The sequence below is a fragment of the Erpetoichthys calabaricus genome, chromosome 13 (assembly GCF_900747795.2).
Source record: "Erpetoichthys calabaricus chromosome 13, fErpCal1.3, whole genome shotgun sequence".
NCBI lineage: Eukaryota > Metazoa > Chordata > Cladistia > Polypteriformes > Polypteridae > Erpetoichthys > Erpetoichthys calabaricus.
The window spans coordinates 90,006,630-90,023,729 of NC_041406.2; the positions used below are offsets into that span (position 1 = coordinate 90,006,630).

A 17,100-nucleotide genomic window follows, 5' to 3' on the forward strand; every position below is an offset into this window, starting at 1 on the left:
TGAATTTTTCTCTGCTGGAACTGTCAAATGCCTCAAAGTGGGGCTCACAATGAAAACAATATGCTGATTGTGGTATGCCCACTTTCATATACCCCAGTCTTTCATTCTTAGTGAAGTAAAGTAAAACTGAAACAAACCGTCAATCTCCGTCAGGTTATAAGGGTCTGTGCTCCACCCGTCCTCTTTCAGGGCTGGCTGCACATCAACATGTCCATAAACGCACACGGTAGGCTTGCTTGCATCACTGCCAAATTTTGCAGTCACTAAACTAGGCAGAGGAATAATCTGACCACTTGGCAGCTAGAAAAATCAAGGAAAGAAAAACAGGTTAAGACCCAAAGAGTTATCTTATCAAAGCAGGCTAATCATTATTAATATTAATTTATTCAGCAGACTCCTTTATGCTAGGTGACTTACAAAATAAATTATAATAAATACAAGAAAGATTACAGGGTGCAAGTATGAAAAGCAAATGAGAACATGAGAAAAACAAGCAGAGATTAGTAGTATTATTGCAAGTTAAATATGTCTGCAACTAGACTAAGACAAACATTAGAATCATAAACTGTTTTGTCAGTACAACTGCAGCTATCCAGTAGAAGAGACACTTTGCAGTTCCAAAATATTTCATGAATAGCTGCGTTTACAAAAGACACCAAAATATGAATAAATTGGGTGAACTTCAAATATTCCAAAGCTTTTGGAGCAAAAATTAAGAAGTATTGTCCAGTCTTGGCACATCTGGCAAGAGAAGGGACAGTCAGCAGACAGGCAGATTGAGAACGGAGACTTCTTGAAGGAACATATGGTGAGATCAAAGAGTGGAGATGTTGAGGAGCAGAGCCATTTGGAGAACTGCAGGTCAAGACAAGAATTTAGCTTTCATAGATAGATAGTAGAGGAGTAGTAGGAGTGAAACGAGCAACAGAGAACACCAGTTCAAAAGCGACATTCTGGAGGAGCTGGAGAGGTGGGATAGCAGTTGAAGGAAGCCACACCAGGAGACACCAGCAATAGTCCAGCTGTGAGAGAAGCACTGCCTGAACATAATTAGTCAGGAAGAGTCGAATCCTCTAAATATTACAAAGAAAGGAATGACAAGATTGGTTCGTTGAAGAAGTAAATTCAGTGAATGAAGCTGAGAAGTCCAGAGTCACGCTGAGATTCCTGACTGTGACTGTAGGTGAAAGGGTGACGTCTTTGAGAGCAAAGCTTAAGAGACAAATCTGAGGAAGGAGAATCAGAAGACACATAGAAGATATCAGACTTTGAAAGGTGAAGTGTCATGCATGATGAGGTGCTAGAGAGACAGCTGGAGATCCAGGCTGAGATGTGAGGGTTGTAAGACGGTAATGAGATGTGGTAAGTGGATATTTGCATCCTTGCCAGCATACTAGATAAGGAAAAAAAAAAAAAAACATTCCAGCACAATATTTTTAGTTTTTTCCTCATTTGAGTTTTTTTGCTTCTTGAACGTGAAAGGGTTACGTCTTCAAAGGCAATGACAATGAGGAAGGAGAATCAGAAGGCCATTTACAAAATGTCAGACTTTGAAAGGTTAAGGTGAAAAAGTCGTTCATCCAGGATAAAATGGCAATGAGAGAGACAGCTGGAGATCTGAGCTGAAACCGGTGGGTTAGAAGAGGGAAATGAGAGCAAGATCTGTGCATCATCATCACACAGTGGGGTGAGACAAGCCATGAGAAGATGTAGATAAGCAAATATGGAGAGAAAAGAGAAGAGGACCCAACACGGATCCTTGAGGCCACAACAGTGGAGAAGACCAGGACACACAAAGGGATCGGTCAGAACGGTAGGACATGAACCAGTCCAAAGCAGACCCACTGATTGCAATCTTACTGAGGGGAAAGACCAGCAAGGTGTAGTTAAGTGTGTGGGAAAAGGATGAGTGAAAAGCAGCCTCACATGTGCACAACAGACTGAAAATGGTGGTCAGCATCAGCGTAAACTTTAGCGTTACCTCCTTCTCTGTGGCTCATAGCCATACAATAATTGCAAGTAGTCATTTATAGAAATTCAATTTTAAAGATTACACTCATAACATCAACTTAAAATACCGTTTGCACGCCAGTGTCCAGCAGTTCCACATCACCTCCCATATCGCGTAACTTCTTCGCCGTTATCTTCATCATTTCTTCCACCTTGTCGCGCTTCGATAAATCACTGGAATCGCTCTCCACTGCTACCCACTCTCGAAGCATCTAAAAAAGAACGTATACACAAATGACCTCCTGCTGCTGGATCAAGAGTCCCACCTCTCATGGTGGATTAGCTGGGCACACAACAAAACCAGGCTTCATATTGGCATGAGAAATGGTGAGGCTGGTACTGCAGCTGCTCATGAACTTCAGGTCTCATTTGGTATTTTCCCTTATTGCTGTACTTTGTGTTCTCCCTGTTGTGTTTTCCACAAAATCCTTCTTGTCTGCTACTTTTCTTACACCCTTGATCATCACTTGGCCTCAAGTACTTTTCAAGCGCATCCTCTACAGCCCACCCGCTATTTCCTATTTAAAAAACTCCTCAAGTTGCCGACTCTTTGAATGAGACACCGGTGCATTACAAAATGAAAATGCTGAGGTTTACGCTGATTACTTAGATTGCAACCCTTCTTAGATGGGGCAGAGTGGTGGCTCTGAGACGAGGCATCTGCGATGGCAATCGGAATGGTTGCCGGTTTGATTCCCAGAAATGCCAGAAGCGATTCCATTCCATTGGACCCCTGAGCAAAGCCCTTAACCTGCAATTGCTCCATCCTGGGTGTGACATTAACTGGCAACTGGCAGGGAAAACCTGGGGGTTGGTGGCAGGACTGGCACTCCAGCCGCTGGAAAAAAAAAACCTCCCACTGTTCCACTCCATCTGAACTAGTGAGGTGCTGACGTGTCAGCCATGGCTTGGCTGTACTTGGGTCCTAATTTGGGGTCCTGAAGTGGTTTGTCATGTGGCGGGTGTGGCAATACCTGCTCCCAACCTCTCCTCTCTCTTAGGTGGTGGGCTTTGTGGGACCTGCCAAGTTCGTTAATAGGTTGGTTTACTTTTTCTTCTTCTTTCGGCTGCTCCTGTTAGTGGTTGCCACAGTGGATCATCTTCTTCCATACCTTTCTCTCCTCATCATCTTGCTCTGTCACACTCATCACCTGCATGCCCTCTCTCACCACATCCATAAACCTTCTCTTAGGCCTTCCTCTTTTCCTCTTCCCTGGCAGCTCTATCCTTATCATCCTTCTCCCAATATACCCAGCATCTCTCCTCTGCACATGTCCAAACCAACGCAATCTCGCCTCTCTGATTTTGTCTCCCAACCGTCCAACTTGAGATGACCCTCTAATGTCCTCATTTCTAATCCTGTCCATCCTCGTCACACCCAGTGCAAATCTTAACATCTTTAACTCTGCCACCTCCAGCTCTGTCTCCTGCTTTCTGGTCAGTGCCACCGTCTCCAACCCATATAACATAGCTGGTCTCACTACCGTCCTGTAGACCTTCCCTTTCACTCTTGCTTATACCTGTCTGTCACAAATTACTCCTGACACTCTTCTCCACCCATTCCACCCTGCCTGCACTCTCTTCTTCACCTCTCTTCCACAATCCCCGTTACTCTGTACTGTTGATCTCAAGTATGTAAACTCATCCACCTTCGCCAACTCTACTCCTTGCATCCTCACCATTCCACTGACCTCCCACTCATTCACACACATGTATTCTGTCTTGTTCCTACTGACCTTCATTCCTCTCCTCTCTAGAGCAGATCTCCACCTCTCCAGGATCTCCTCAACCTGCTCCCTACTATCTCTAGAGATCACAATGTCATCAGCAAACATCATAGTCCACGGGGACTCCTGTCTAATCTCGTCTGTCAACCTGTCCATCACCATTGCAAATAAGAAAGGGCTCAGCGCCGGTCCCTGATGTAATCCCACCTCCGTCACTCCCACCACAGACCTCACCACGGTCACACTTCCCTCGTACATATCCTGTACAACTCTTACGCACTTCTCTACCACTCCCGACTTCCTCATACAATACCACAACTCCTCTTAAGGCACCCTGTCACCCTCGAGGTCCACAAAGACGCAATGCAACTCCTTCTGGCCTTCTCTACTATTATAGAAAATTGAATTCTTAAAATTGGTAATCTCTATGTATTAGAAAAGTATTATAAGCATGAGAAAAGCAGACTCTAGATTTAACTAAGATGTGAGAGTTAGGATTAAAAAGACTTATGTCTACATATTTTTCATTATTCGGTATGAGCTACAAACCAACAATAGTTCATTAAGCCAAACGTTAGACGTGCAGGAGAGCTGGAGAAAGATGGGCCCCTGGCTTAGAGAGAGAATGTGAACTCTTTGGCTGTAAATTATAGTAGCATGCAAGTATCATCCTTATCAAACAGATTAGACAGATAGAGTGGGGGGTTTGACACCCCCTTAAGTAAGAATTATTGGTGGAATCAATTAGAGGCAGGACAAGAGAAATGGAATGCCTGGAGTCAGATGAGGATGAATAAGGACTTGTGTGATAAGAATTGTAATAAATGTAAGAGTTTCTTTTAGTTGTTTGCTCATTGTTCCATCTTAAGCGAGTCTGTATGTGCGCCACACAATAAAGCTTAATCCTGCTGTCTATTCTGAAGTCTCCGAGTTGTCTTCATTGGGGCTGAGGACGCCAGCGTTGCTAATCTGTTTCAACAGTCTCGCACTTTAAGATCAAGGCCAGGATATACTTAACCTTACGCGACGCGTGTGCTTGAGGACGCTGCCGCTACACACGCAGTACACGGAGTATACTGGGATGCATACTTTAAGTAAATCTGGAGGATTCCACCAGATGGCAGTGTAAGAAAACTTCACGATGAGAACACAACATCTGGTTTTGCTGTTTTGTGAGTTGAGGGAAGAAAGATCTTGAGGATAAAAATTCTTTGCATTGATGCAGCTGTGAAGGTGCAAAAAAAAAAAAAAAGATACTGACAGCGTCACAGAAGATGGTGGTATGTGAGACGTGAAGATGCTTTGATGTTAATCGCCCCACTAAGATTAGATTATCTTGTTTTTCTGAGCAAAATATTATGAAAATATAACCATCTATTTTTCAAAAATGTGCACATCTGGCACATCAGACCAGAATAGCTGTGTGCTGCTTTCATTATTAGGCTTGCCTGTACTGTGCTGTGGGAAACGACTGAAAAGCGTTTTCCACCAAAATAAAACCCGTGTGTATTGCTGGATTGGTGCCTTGCGTCTGTCTGTGTCAGAGTGGGGAGCTGGTGTGCCCCCCGCAGGCCACAACTCTTAAAAATAATGGTGCAGGAGTGGCTCTTCAGAGTAATGTCATAGTGGGGACCATTTTTGGTTCCCAAAACATTAGAACAATCTGGAAGAAAACAGACCAAGCAGCCCAACAAAGCCAGCCAGCGCTATCCACTTAATTCTTCTAAAATAACATCAAGCCGAGTTTTGAAAGTCCCTAACGTCCTACTGTCCACCACACTACTTGGTAGCTTATTCATTTTGTATTTTAGTTTTGTTTATCATGTGTGTTACATCTATTGTTCAGTGTCCTTAAGTGTTTAGAAATGCGGCTACGAATAAATGAACAGGCCACTCAGCCCAACCAAGCTCGCCAGTCCTACCCACTTAATTCTTCCAAAATAACATCACGTCTAAGGTAACAGAGCTAGCGAGTTACAATAACACACCTGGAGTTCTGTGTGTTCAGTTTTAGTCTCCACATTACAGAGAAGACATGGCAGCACTAGAGAAAGTCCTGAGGAGAGCGACCAGGTTGATTCACAGGTCTGAACTATGAGGAGAGACTGAAGGAGTCAAACCTTTTAAAGTTTAGGCCAACGGAGATTATGAGGGGTGTCACACACGTGCGATTGGGAGGCAGCCAGAGGGCCTAAACAATGGTAGTACCGCACCAGACCAGGTGGTGGCGAGCTGGACTAACTCTCTCTCTCTCTCTCTCAATCCTCTGCAGACCATCCACAGGAAATCCTGCCAGGTTCCAGCGCCACTGATGACGTCACTTCTGGTCCTGAAGATGTCACTTCCGAGTCAGTCACTATTGACAATGTCACTTCCAGTCCCGATGACATCACTTCCAGTTCCAGTCCTCGATGACGTCACTTCCTGTACTGGCCTTTAAAGTGGCAATCTTGCCTCCATACCATCAGTTCTGGAGTTCTGGATTCTGTTTTCCAGCAGGGGGCGCTAGCACCCTTGTTGGAATAAGCTGTTTTTTAATTGTGGCGTCTTAAGTAACCTGAATCTATTTACACATATTATTAAAAGGTGATACTCCTCCCTTAGTAATACAGCGGTAAGAAATCACATAGGAGAAATAACTTAGCTTTCTGTAATGACGATTTACGCAGCATAACAGACGAAGGAAGCCACATGACAAGACTTTTCACCAAAGTGGGAGCTCGATGTATAAAGTCTGTCATTTTCGTCGCTGCGCTGGAAGGATTTTCAGGATCGGACGACGTTATCCCCCATCTGTCCGTCACCTTCAAAGGTGTGCCAGGCAATGTTCCAAGGTTTTATACCCTTTCTCCATGTGCAGGCCCTTACTTAGGTGAATCATGCTATTCCAAGCAAGGAAAAGAAGATCCTGACTCTGTCACACAGAAATAGTACAACACCCATTTTCATAGTTGTCCCTTTCTTGTCTTCTAATGCTTGCCTAGCAGTTCTAAATGATGAGCCCCTGTGTGCTAAAAATGTGCTAATTAGCTGTACATGTGAGAAGAAGCAGATTTATAAAATATTTTTTGTACAGAGCACAGTGACATATTAAACATATACACTTATTACAGACTCTAACCTGTGAACATCTCACAACAATTTACCCATTTTGCACCCGGGGCGTATTATACGGGTGGCTGCCCCAAACCTTTTTTGGTGTCTCTTGGTCGTTTTTTGTGACAGGGGACATGATTGAAGCATACAGTAGACCCCCAGTTGTTACATTAAAATAAGAACATGGGAACACAATTAGAAACTTGTTAAGGGTAAATTTCACACAAATGTTGGAAAGGTTTTCTTCACACAGAAATGCAGAGACGTGGAATAAGGGAAAACTGAAGACGTAACCAACACAGATATGGAGAGAATGTGCGATCTGTTAGGGGGGCGCACCATGTCAGCCTTTTCACATTTCCATGCTGCAGAAACTAAACATCGCAGTAAACATAAATGTCTAGACGGCGACACGTACCTCCACATACTCCCCCGCGTGGCTGTCGATATGTTTTGATACTTCTTCTATGCTGAATGAGTGAATTTCCAGGCACAGGAAGACAAACACTAAGAAGAAAGCAACCTTCCCCTGCAGGAAAAAATAAAAAGAAAAGCTATCAGCAGTCAGTTTCATTATATGATCAGAAATATGGCAGAACATGGCGCTACATAACATCGTCAGACCCACTTAATCCAATTCAAAGTTACACCGCACCAGAGCTTAAACTGGCAGCACTGGGCACCAAGCAGGAAACGACACCAGTCCATCACAAGGCCCACACTTGCAGTCAAACAACCCAATCTGGAATCGCAAATGAACCCAAACTGCACCATTTTTGGGCAAGTAGGAGGAAAACTCGAATATCCAGAGGAGGGTTCACATCAGAACAATGGGAGCGTGCAAAGCTCACACAGACTGAGCAAGTACAGGGACTCTGCAGCCGTGAAGCAGCTTGAGCAGATCCTACCGGCAGAGGAGAGACGTCTAAGTGGCATCAGGCAAGCACAGGGATGTCTCAAGGATCAGCTCACCTCGCCAGACCCTAACATCCAGGCTTGTGGATTCTCACATCAGTGCTGTGCCGATGATACTTGACTCGTCTCAGCTAGAATCTCGTCTCGTCTCAGTGATCTCTCCACTTGGATTAAGGAACATCACCTCAAGCTCACCCTGGCAATGAAGGAGCCCCTTGTTATCCCAACTCGTCCACCCACTCAGCACCCAATCTCATTATCACTAACACCTGCCAAGCCAGTACTCAGCCTTGAATACTGAGAAAAGCGCTATATAAATGTAATGAATTATTATTATTATTATTATTCAACTCTGGGGTGGGGCGGCACGGTGGCGCAGTGGGTAGCGCTGCTGCCTTGCAGTTGGGAGACCTGGGGACCTGGGTTCACTTCCCGGGTCCTCCCTGCGTGGAGTTTGCATGTTCTCCCCGTGTCTGCGTGGGTTTCCTCCGGGTGCTCCGGTTTCCTCCCACAGTCCAAAGACATGCAGGTTAGGTGGACTGGCGATTCTAAATTGGCCCTAGTGTGTGCTTGGTGTGTGGGTGTGTTTGTGTGTGTCCTGCGGTGGGTTGGCACCCTGCCCGGGATTGGTTCCTGCCTTGCGCCCTGTGCTGGTTGGGATTGGCTCCAGCAGACCCCCTTGACCCTGTGTTCGGATTCAGCGGGTTAGAAAATGAATGGCTGGAACTCTGGGGTGGCGATGGATCGATGACCCGCTGTCCTTCACCGATTATGTTGGAATTGTCTCGCCACCTTGCAGATTTAGTCATGTCACGTCTGGGCCAGCGCAACACTGCAAAAGCACTGAATAAAGGGCCTCAATCAGGCACATCGTAAGCTTTACTCAAAATCATAGATTTGATTGAAAAGCGTTTGGTCCCCCATGGGGTTTCGTTCAAATCATAAAGATAAATTCAAAGGGTGAGTGGGGCACAGGAGGTGGGGGTCTGCCTGAGGATCACGGGCTCGACCAGAAATCAGTGGCTGTCCAACACCACCACCACTGGCCTGAAGTTTTATACAAATGAGAGATTTCAGTTTTTGATTTTTAATAAATTCTGAAAACATGTTTTCACTTTGGGTTATTGAGTGTGGATTGATGAGGCAAAAATGGGAAATATATCTATTTAAAATGAAATGCACACCACCATAAAAAATGGGTAGAAAATGAAGGGGTATGAACATTTTCTGAATCCATTAGATAGATAGATAGATAGATAGATAGATAGATAGATAGATAGATAGATAGATAGATAGATAGATAGATAGATAGATAGAATCAGAGCTGCCATCTGACTGATTTGCAGACCCTGAGCAGTTGTTTCACTGAGACCAGTAAGTCATTCAAGAAGGCCACCTCTGTTCTGGGCACTCCTGTGGTCTTTTCAGTGTCAGTAGCACAGAGGAGGATGTCGACTTAACCGCCGGCTCTCAGGCGGCGTCTCGTCTCACAAGTATCTGCATGATGGTACTTTGAGTTGGCAAAACTAGAAAGCCCACCCATCTCGGCCGCGCACCCCCTTTAACACATTCAGGTGTCTCTAAATTTGCGCAGAGGTGTACACTAAAGGTGAGTTCGTGTACTCCAACCTGTGCCCTGCAGGCTATCAGATTGTAGTCTGCGGTCGTCCGATGCTCCGTGCAGTTCACCTAAAGCGCTTTGGCTGTCACTTTAGGAAAGACGCCGTGCCGTTGGTTAATATTTGGTGTCAGATGATTCCTTATAATTTTTCCTTAATATTTGTTTTCACCAATGAAAAGATTTGCCAAACGTACCGGTCGGATTTACAGCCAGTGCAGACTGATGTTTAACCTGTGGGACTTTTCGTCAAGTCACCGTAATTTATTTTCAAACACGTATTACTGAATTCCTCCGCAAGTTTCGCCGGTTTTTCCGTGATGCTCCGTCTTTCGCACCCCGCGTCTGTCACCCACTCACCATACTGCGTTCTCCGGGTCAGTCGGTCAGTTAGTCAGTCGGACAGTCCACTCGCTCGCTCTGTTGCTCCTGAGGCTGTGAAGCCGGGCTGTCCGCGTCTCCCGCTTTAAATACCGGGGAGCTCCACCCTGCACACACGCGCGCTCCCGCGTGGTAAGCCAATCATTTCTTGAAAAGTCGCGATCTGATCTCGGTGTTACTTAACATTCTTCAGCTGTAATTTACAAAACAAAAGATCTGAAGGAAAAGGGGTCGACTGAGGAGGAGGTGCAGGTCCGAGCTCTATGGAGAAGGCTGATCAAGCACATCGACCACATACAGAAGTGAGAAAAGACGAAGAGGATGTAATTTACAGATTACTTTTGATAGCTGAGCAACACATTCCAACAGACTTACTTTGATTATAGAATATTGGATTAGTTGCTTCAAATTAATATGTAATGCTAATGTTGGTCTTTGGGCCGCCCTACAGTAACGATGTCAGCAGACAGCAAAAGCGATCGGGGGTCTTGTGAAGTTTATAAATTCTGCTTCTACACATATCGGATCACATTAACCGTCCAAATACTGACAACTGGCGTCCAGACCGTATCTCGTTCATTCTTACCGGACGGTGCCCAAGCTGTCGAAACAACAGGACAGGTTGTGAAAAACAATGGATGGACTTTAAAAATGTTACAGTGCAAATAAATGAAATCGCGTTCATCGTGGGTTTGTTTGGGTTAGATTGCTCATTTTAAAAGGCACTGCACACTAACCACAGTATTCTGAACCGACATACTTCAAAAAAACTACATTTTTGGGTACTTTTCTATTATCGTGATGAATACCTGTGTCCTGAAGTAAGAACACGGATGTCTCCTTCTTGGTTAGTACTTGCAGTGGTGCTCGCGATAATAGAAAAGTACCCATTTTTTGTCCCAGCAGACTTGCACAAAATGCCCCCCTGCGGGCAGACATTGGGCAGTGTGGACTAGGGGAAACCCAATTAAATACTACACTGGCCCAATGTGGGGGTCATTACGCTCTGTAAGGGATGCCCATGAGGTGGAAGGATGGGGGAAGTGGCAGCCTCCCTGGGTTGCAGCAGTGCTACTGAATCCCACAGTGCATCATGGGAATTAGAGTTCTTTAACTCAGCCTTATTGAGTGTCTTGGGTGCCGCCCGGGGTTGTTGCAGAAGCTGCAGACCCCTACTTTTGTGGACTTCTGTATCGCCCAGTCTACGTTAACAGGTCACTGGAAGTACTCGTGGGTGCAGGTTCAAAGAAGCCGACTGCCACCGTTCCAAGAGCCAGAGTCAAGAGGAAGAGGTACGAAGCTTGCTGGAGGAGTGGAGGAGGAAGAAGAGACAAAGACGGAGACGGAGTAAAGAAGAAAAAGCCATTGCCGTGAGCTGCTTTTATTATTGGGCTTTATTGTGCTTGACTGTACTGTACTGTGCTGTGGGAAACGATTGAAAAGCGCTTTCCACTGAAATTAAGCCTGTGTGTATTGCTGGACTTGTGCCTTGCGTCTGTCTGTCAGAGTGGGGAGCTGGTGCGCCCCCTGCAGGCCACAACTCTTAAATATAAAGGTGCAAGAGCGGTTCCTCAGAGCAATGTCAGAGGGGGACCATTTCTGGCTCCCAAAACATTACAAAAATCTGGACGAGAACAGACCATTCAGCCCAACAAAGCCCGTCAGCGCTATCCACTTAATTCTTCTAAAATAACATCAAGCTGAGTTTTGAAAGTCCCTAACGTCCTACTGTCCACCACACTGCTTGGTAGCTTATTCATTTTGTATTTTAGTTTTGTTTATCATGTGTGTTACATCTATTGTTCAGTGTCCTTGAGTGTTTAGAAAGGCGGCTACGGATAAATGAAATGTACTATTATTATTATCTCTCTATTATAATAAAAAAATCTTGGGTCAAGACATAACCTTCTTGGAAAGACAGTTTTGACGTCCCACGAGAACAACCGATTTAAAACAAGATCACGGACATCTAACCTCTCAGTTGTTGGAATGCTTTGGGCAGACACACTTCATGTGCTCTCAGCTCTTAAAAATGTTATACGTTCGAGATGGCACGTCAACGACTAAGCGAAGAAGAAAGAGCAGCGCGTCGAAAAGAAACCCAAAAGTGTTGGAGAGAAAAGAAGGCAAAAACGAACAAAAATAATCTCTGTGCAAATTCAGAAAATAAGGAAAGTCAGAGTCAGCCCGGACCAAGTGGAATTGAAAACCTCGTAGGTCCAATTGGGGGTCAGAAATAAAAGACTTCATAAAGACGTTCAAAAGCGATAGCGAGATACACATGCAGAGCAAGTTAAAGAATATGAAAGTAGTGGAATTCGAAAGGCTCAAAAAAAAGAAAGTAAAGATCACATTAGCACAAACAAATGGAAATTATTACTCGGTGAAATAACGGAACAGCAAAAAGAGATCAATATATGGACATAGGTGATAAGTCAGAATTATGTAGATATTGTAAGGCTTTACAGTTTAAGTCGGAGACTTGTAGATCGTCTAATTTGTGTTGCCATCAGGGAAAAGTAGTATTGCCTCCCAATGAAGAGACGTATCCGCGAGAATTAAAAGATTTGTTGTTTGGTGAAAGTGAAATCCACAAACACTACGGGCAAAATATCTGAGTCTGCAATAATCTGTTCGCGTTCGCATCATTCAATGCTCAAAACGTAGATTTACACGATAATGGACCGTACGCTATGAGAATCTGTGGTCCCGCAACAATTAAAACTACGACAAGTTTAATTTCGAAGAAACCACAATTCAGTCAGGTTTATATTTATGATCACGGAGAAGCGATGCAACATAGAATCGAAAGAGTAGGTAACAATTCCCATGATAATAACAATCTCTTTAAATTGTATGTCCAGTTAACCAAACCCAGCAGTGGGCGAGCGAGGCGAGTAGGGGGCAGAGACCCATAGTTATTTGAAAGAAAACATTCACATGAAGGTTCTAGGATACTTTTCTATACTCCGCATCCCTAGAAAATGTCCGATTTATGTTTGCTGCCCCTACCAAAGTCATATCACATCTGAAGACGAAGAAGTGAAATCTCTTACTTTTGGACCACAAATTGAAGCACAACTGCGGGTGAACAAATTAAACTAAAAAAAAATAAGCTTGAAACTCGGTGCATAAAATTGAAATATAAATTGAGCAAATTCCCTTTATAAATCTGAATAATCTTGTAAATGTGTACCCATTGAAGTTTAAACACTCGATTGATGATCTGGGGGTTGGCATATCCCGCAAAGCATCAAGCGCCGTGAGGAAGTGACACACGATCAACAATCGAGGGGTTTCGGGGGATTGGAGACCCCCGTGAAGTAATGGGTGCCGGTATGCACTGTGTAATGGACAGTCGGGTCCCATGCCCGGCAGGGACGCCCCTGCTGCATCTGTTCCGGGGGAGCAGCCATGGACTGTTCAATACCTCCCCCGGGACGCTTGGTGGCTGCCTCCATGGCAGCCAATGATTCCCCAACCCGGCGCATGGCTCCATGGGAGATGGAGTCCTCCACAGCCTGGTTGGGGGCTCGGATGGCCGCCAGCGGGAGCTGCATGGAGTCAGCAGCCTGGCTGGTCTTCAGCCCCACCCAAAAGTGCAATTAGGACCAGGTGGCCAAGCACCTGGAACGCTTCCGGGTGGGATATAAAAAGGGCCAGTCACCACCACTCAGAGAGCCAGAGTCGGGAGGAGGAGGACTAAGCCTGAGGAGGAGTGGTGGGAAAGAAGAGAGAATTGTGTTGTGGTTAGTGTGAGTGTTTTGGAACTGTGTTGGGCCTGTGGGACATGGGGAAGGCGTGCCCCACGGCTGAAGAAAAATAAAAGACTGTTTTATTTAAGTACGTGCCTCTGCGTCAGTCTGTGCCAGGTTGGGCGCTATATAGCGCCTTTCACAACTGCTAACAAATGAAACACAGTTGCCAAGTTTCGTCTACCCCCCGATAGCACCTGCACTGCCATTCAAAGAGAGATGTGCTGCACAGTTCAAAATGCTGCGCTACTACCAGGACCGGCAGCAGGAGAGATGGGGCTGAGTGTCAGCAGCCAAAATATCAATCAAACCTCGAAATTGGTTGTGCTTCCCCAATCGGGCTCGGCACAGAAATCGATACTAGACCTCGGCCTACTCTACGGACCATTGCAAAGTCCAAATTCCATTCCTCTAAAAAAAGTTACTCACTTTGACGAACGCTCTGCCCGCAGCGAGGAACCCGTGAGAACGCACATTTCTGTGGCTCAGTCACAGGTGACAATTGCGATTCTTTTCATACCATAGAACAGGAGCGCCAACTAGTAAATGACCTACAAATGGCGGCACGCTGCAAGACAACGACTGCACCGCGATAAAGTCGGACAACGCACCTCACTCAGTTCTGCTGCCTTTGTCACCCCCCCCCCCAACCCCATCCCCTGGTTGGGAACCCCCTGTTCTAGAAAGACCCTTTATGTATCTAACTGCGGTGGGTTGGCACCCTGCCTGGGATTGTTTCTTGCCTTGTGCCCTGTGTTGGCTGGGATTGGCTCCAGCAGACCCCCGTGACCCTGTGCTCGGATTCAGCGGGTTGGAAAATGGATGGATGGATAAAGAAAGAAAGAGGGAGAGAGGGGTAGAGAAAGAAAGAAAGAGAGAAAGAAAGAAAGAAAGAAAGAGAGGGGAAGAGAGAGACACAGACAAAAGAAAGAGACATAGAAAGAAAGAAAGAAAGAAAGAAAGAAAGAAAGAAAGAAAGAAAGAAAGAAAGAAAGAAAGAAAGAAAGAAAGAGTGAGGGGAAGAGAGAGACAGAGACAAAAGAGTGAAAGAAAGAAAGAAAGAAAGAGAGGGAGAGAGGGGGAAAGAAAGAAAGAAAGAGACATAGAAAGAAAGAAAGAAAGAAAGAAAGAAAGAAAGAAAGAAAGAAAGAAAGAAAGAAAGAAAGAAAGAGGGGGAGAGAGAGACAGAAAGAGAGAGCAAGGGAGAGAGAAAGAAAGAAAGAAAGAAAGAAAGAAAGAAAGAAAGAGAGAGCAAGGGAGAGAGAGAGAGAAAGAAAGAAAGAAAGAAAGAAAGAGAAAGAAAGATAGAGAGAGAAAGGAAGATATAAAGATAGAAATAAAGAAAGAACTGCGGTGGGTTGGCACCCTGCCCAGGATTGGTTCCTGCCTTGTGCCCTGTGTTGGCTGGGATTGGCTCCAGCAGACCCCCGTGACCCTGTGTTCGGATTCAGCGGGTTGGAAAATGGATGGATGGATAAAGAAAGAAAGAAAGAAAGAAAGAAAGAAAGAAAGAAAGAAAGAAAGAAAGAAAGAAAGAAAAAGTGAGGGGAAGAGAGAGACACAGACAAAAGAAAGAGACATAGAAAGAAAGAAAGAAAGAAAGAAAGAAAGAAAGAAAGAAAGAAAGAAAGAAAGAAAGAAAGAGTGAGGGGAAGAGAGAGACAGAGACAAAAGAGTGAAAGAAAGAAAGAAAGAAAGAGAGAGAGAGGGGGGGAAAGAAAGAAAGAAAGAGACATAGAAAGAAAGAGGGGGAGAGACAGAAAGAGAGAGCAAGGGAGAGAAAGAGAAAGAAAAAAAGAAAAAAAGAAAGAAAAAAAGAAAGAAAGAAAGAAAGAAAGAAAGAAAGAAAGAAAGAAAGAGGGGGAGAGAGAGACAGAAAGAGAGAGCAAGGGAGAGAGAAAGAAAGAAAGAAAGAGTGGAAGAGAGAGAGAGAAAGGAAGATATAAAGATAGAAATAAAGAAAGAACTGCGGTGGGTTGGCACCCTGCCCAGGATTGGTTCCTGCCTTGTGCCCTGTGTTGGCTGGGATTGGCTCCAGCAGACCTCCGTGACCCTGTGTTCGGATTCAGCAGGTTGGAAAATGGATGGATGGTATTTAGATCTGTAAACAGGTTCCATAAGTAGCCATAAATAGACGATTGCAGATCTGTAAAATTCTAATGGGTTCCTGATTTTAGCAGTCTGTGGTTTTTATATGTTACAGAATTTTTTTCCACGGGTCCCCTAAAACCGTTCCACAGTACTGTACACTTTTTGGCAGAACGTATTTCTAAAGAAGAGAAAGTAAGTGTTTCATTTATACTGGGAAAAAGGTAATCACTGGGCTGGCGGCCAGAGAAAGGGGACACTTTGAGCAAACGCATTGTGTCCCAAAAGGTGAAGGCAAGCGGAGGAGGAGGAGGATTTTAGGAGCGGGCACTGATACAGCGCACCCACCACATGACAAACCACATCAAGATCCCAAATTAGGTCCCGAGTACGGCCGTGCAACGGGTGACACCTCAACACCACACTAGTTTGAATGGAGTGGAGTGGTGGGAGGCACGGTGCTAAAACAGAACGTATTAGCGGTGGTTAATTCTTAAGCTCATTAAGTGGAATAAAATTCCTTGGATTCCAAAGGGGCTGAAATTGTGGACCCCCTGGCTGTCCGTAATATTATTTTCCAAAAATAAAAAAAAAAAAAAAGGTTCTAATCCAGACAATGGCAGCTTGTATGGAACTGAGACGTCAGTGTGCTCCTCAGGTCAGGAGTACTTTGCGTAACGCGCTTCCTGGCATTATGGGTGGGCTGAGAATGGACAGTCTCAGCCAGGATCTTTGGAGTAAAGCGGGCCTGCCTTGGTCCCCTCTGACTGCCATATCCCCCTACAGTTTACGAATGGCACAGCCTGGACAAGTGCGCCAGATGCATATAACATAGTGAGGGTCTCAAATGGCAAAGGCTCTCCAAAAGGTGTGGAGGTAAACTTCATTAAAGTTACCTCCCTCAGTCTCAAAGTTCCCCGTAATTAGGCTTCTTTTCCGTGGAGTGAGACAAACCAAATGTGTATGGGTTAAAAAAATGAAAGTTATGAAATTGCAATTGTGGTGAACAGTTGATCTCCACTCATATAACGGACACATATGAACCCCCTGAATGGATTTCAAATGCTAATTTTGTGTCTTGGTTGTATATTTTGGATTGATTTGTATGTTACTATTTCTTGTATCTGTATCTAAGCCTACATTATGTTCCAGGTGTTTTGTGGGTGGTTCACCCCCAAGAGGCGGTGCCACCTGCCAATCACTGCCACCCTATACAAGAGGGGATCCAAAAATAACAAGAATTTTTTTTTCTGGAGGCTGGAGATGTGTTAGTTCCAATGTTCGCCACTAGCCTGCCCTGGGTATCATTTGGACAAGCGTCCTTGAAACGGTCAAGCGATTGCGTAATGCAGTGTGGAGAAAACGACTGGAATGGTGGTGATCGGGCGAGTGGCTTCTGCATCGCGACAACACAGCATTGAGTGGGCGGCAGTTTCTCAGGATGACAATGGTTTCCCACCACCCCCCCAACTCCCTGGACTTTGCACCCTGCGATTTTTTCTTATTTCCA

At 44.9% G+C, this 17,100-nt stretch overlaps 1 protein-coding gene across 1 annotated transcript in view; it reads right to left on the minus strand.

The window, feature by feature from the left end:
• LOC114663776 (cytosolic non-specific dipeptidase-like) overlaps positions 1 to 9,811 on the minus strand; it is a 42,672-nt gene extending 32,861 nt beyond the window's left edge. Inside the window, exons 1-4 of the mRNA XM_051935714.1 lie at positions 9,727 to 9,811; positions 7,252 to 7,362; positions 2,079 to 2,222; positions 138 to 300 (exon numbers count right to left, since the gene is read on the minus strand). Coding sequence (XP_051791674.1) covers positions 138 to 300; positions 2,079 to 2,222; positions 7,252 to 7,362; positions 9,727 to 9,729 — 421 coding nt within the window. The 5' untranslated portion in view covers positions 9,730 to 9,811. The remainder of the gene's footprint in view (positions 1 to 137; positions 301 to 2,078; positions 2,223 to 7,251; positions 7,363 to 9,726) is intronic.
• Between the last annotated feature and the right edge of the window lie 7,289 nt (positions 9,812 to 17,100).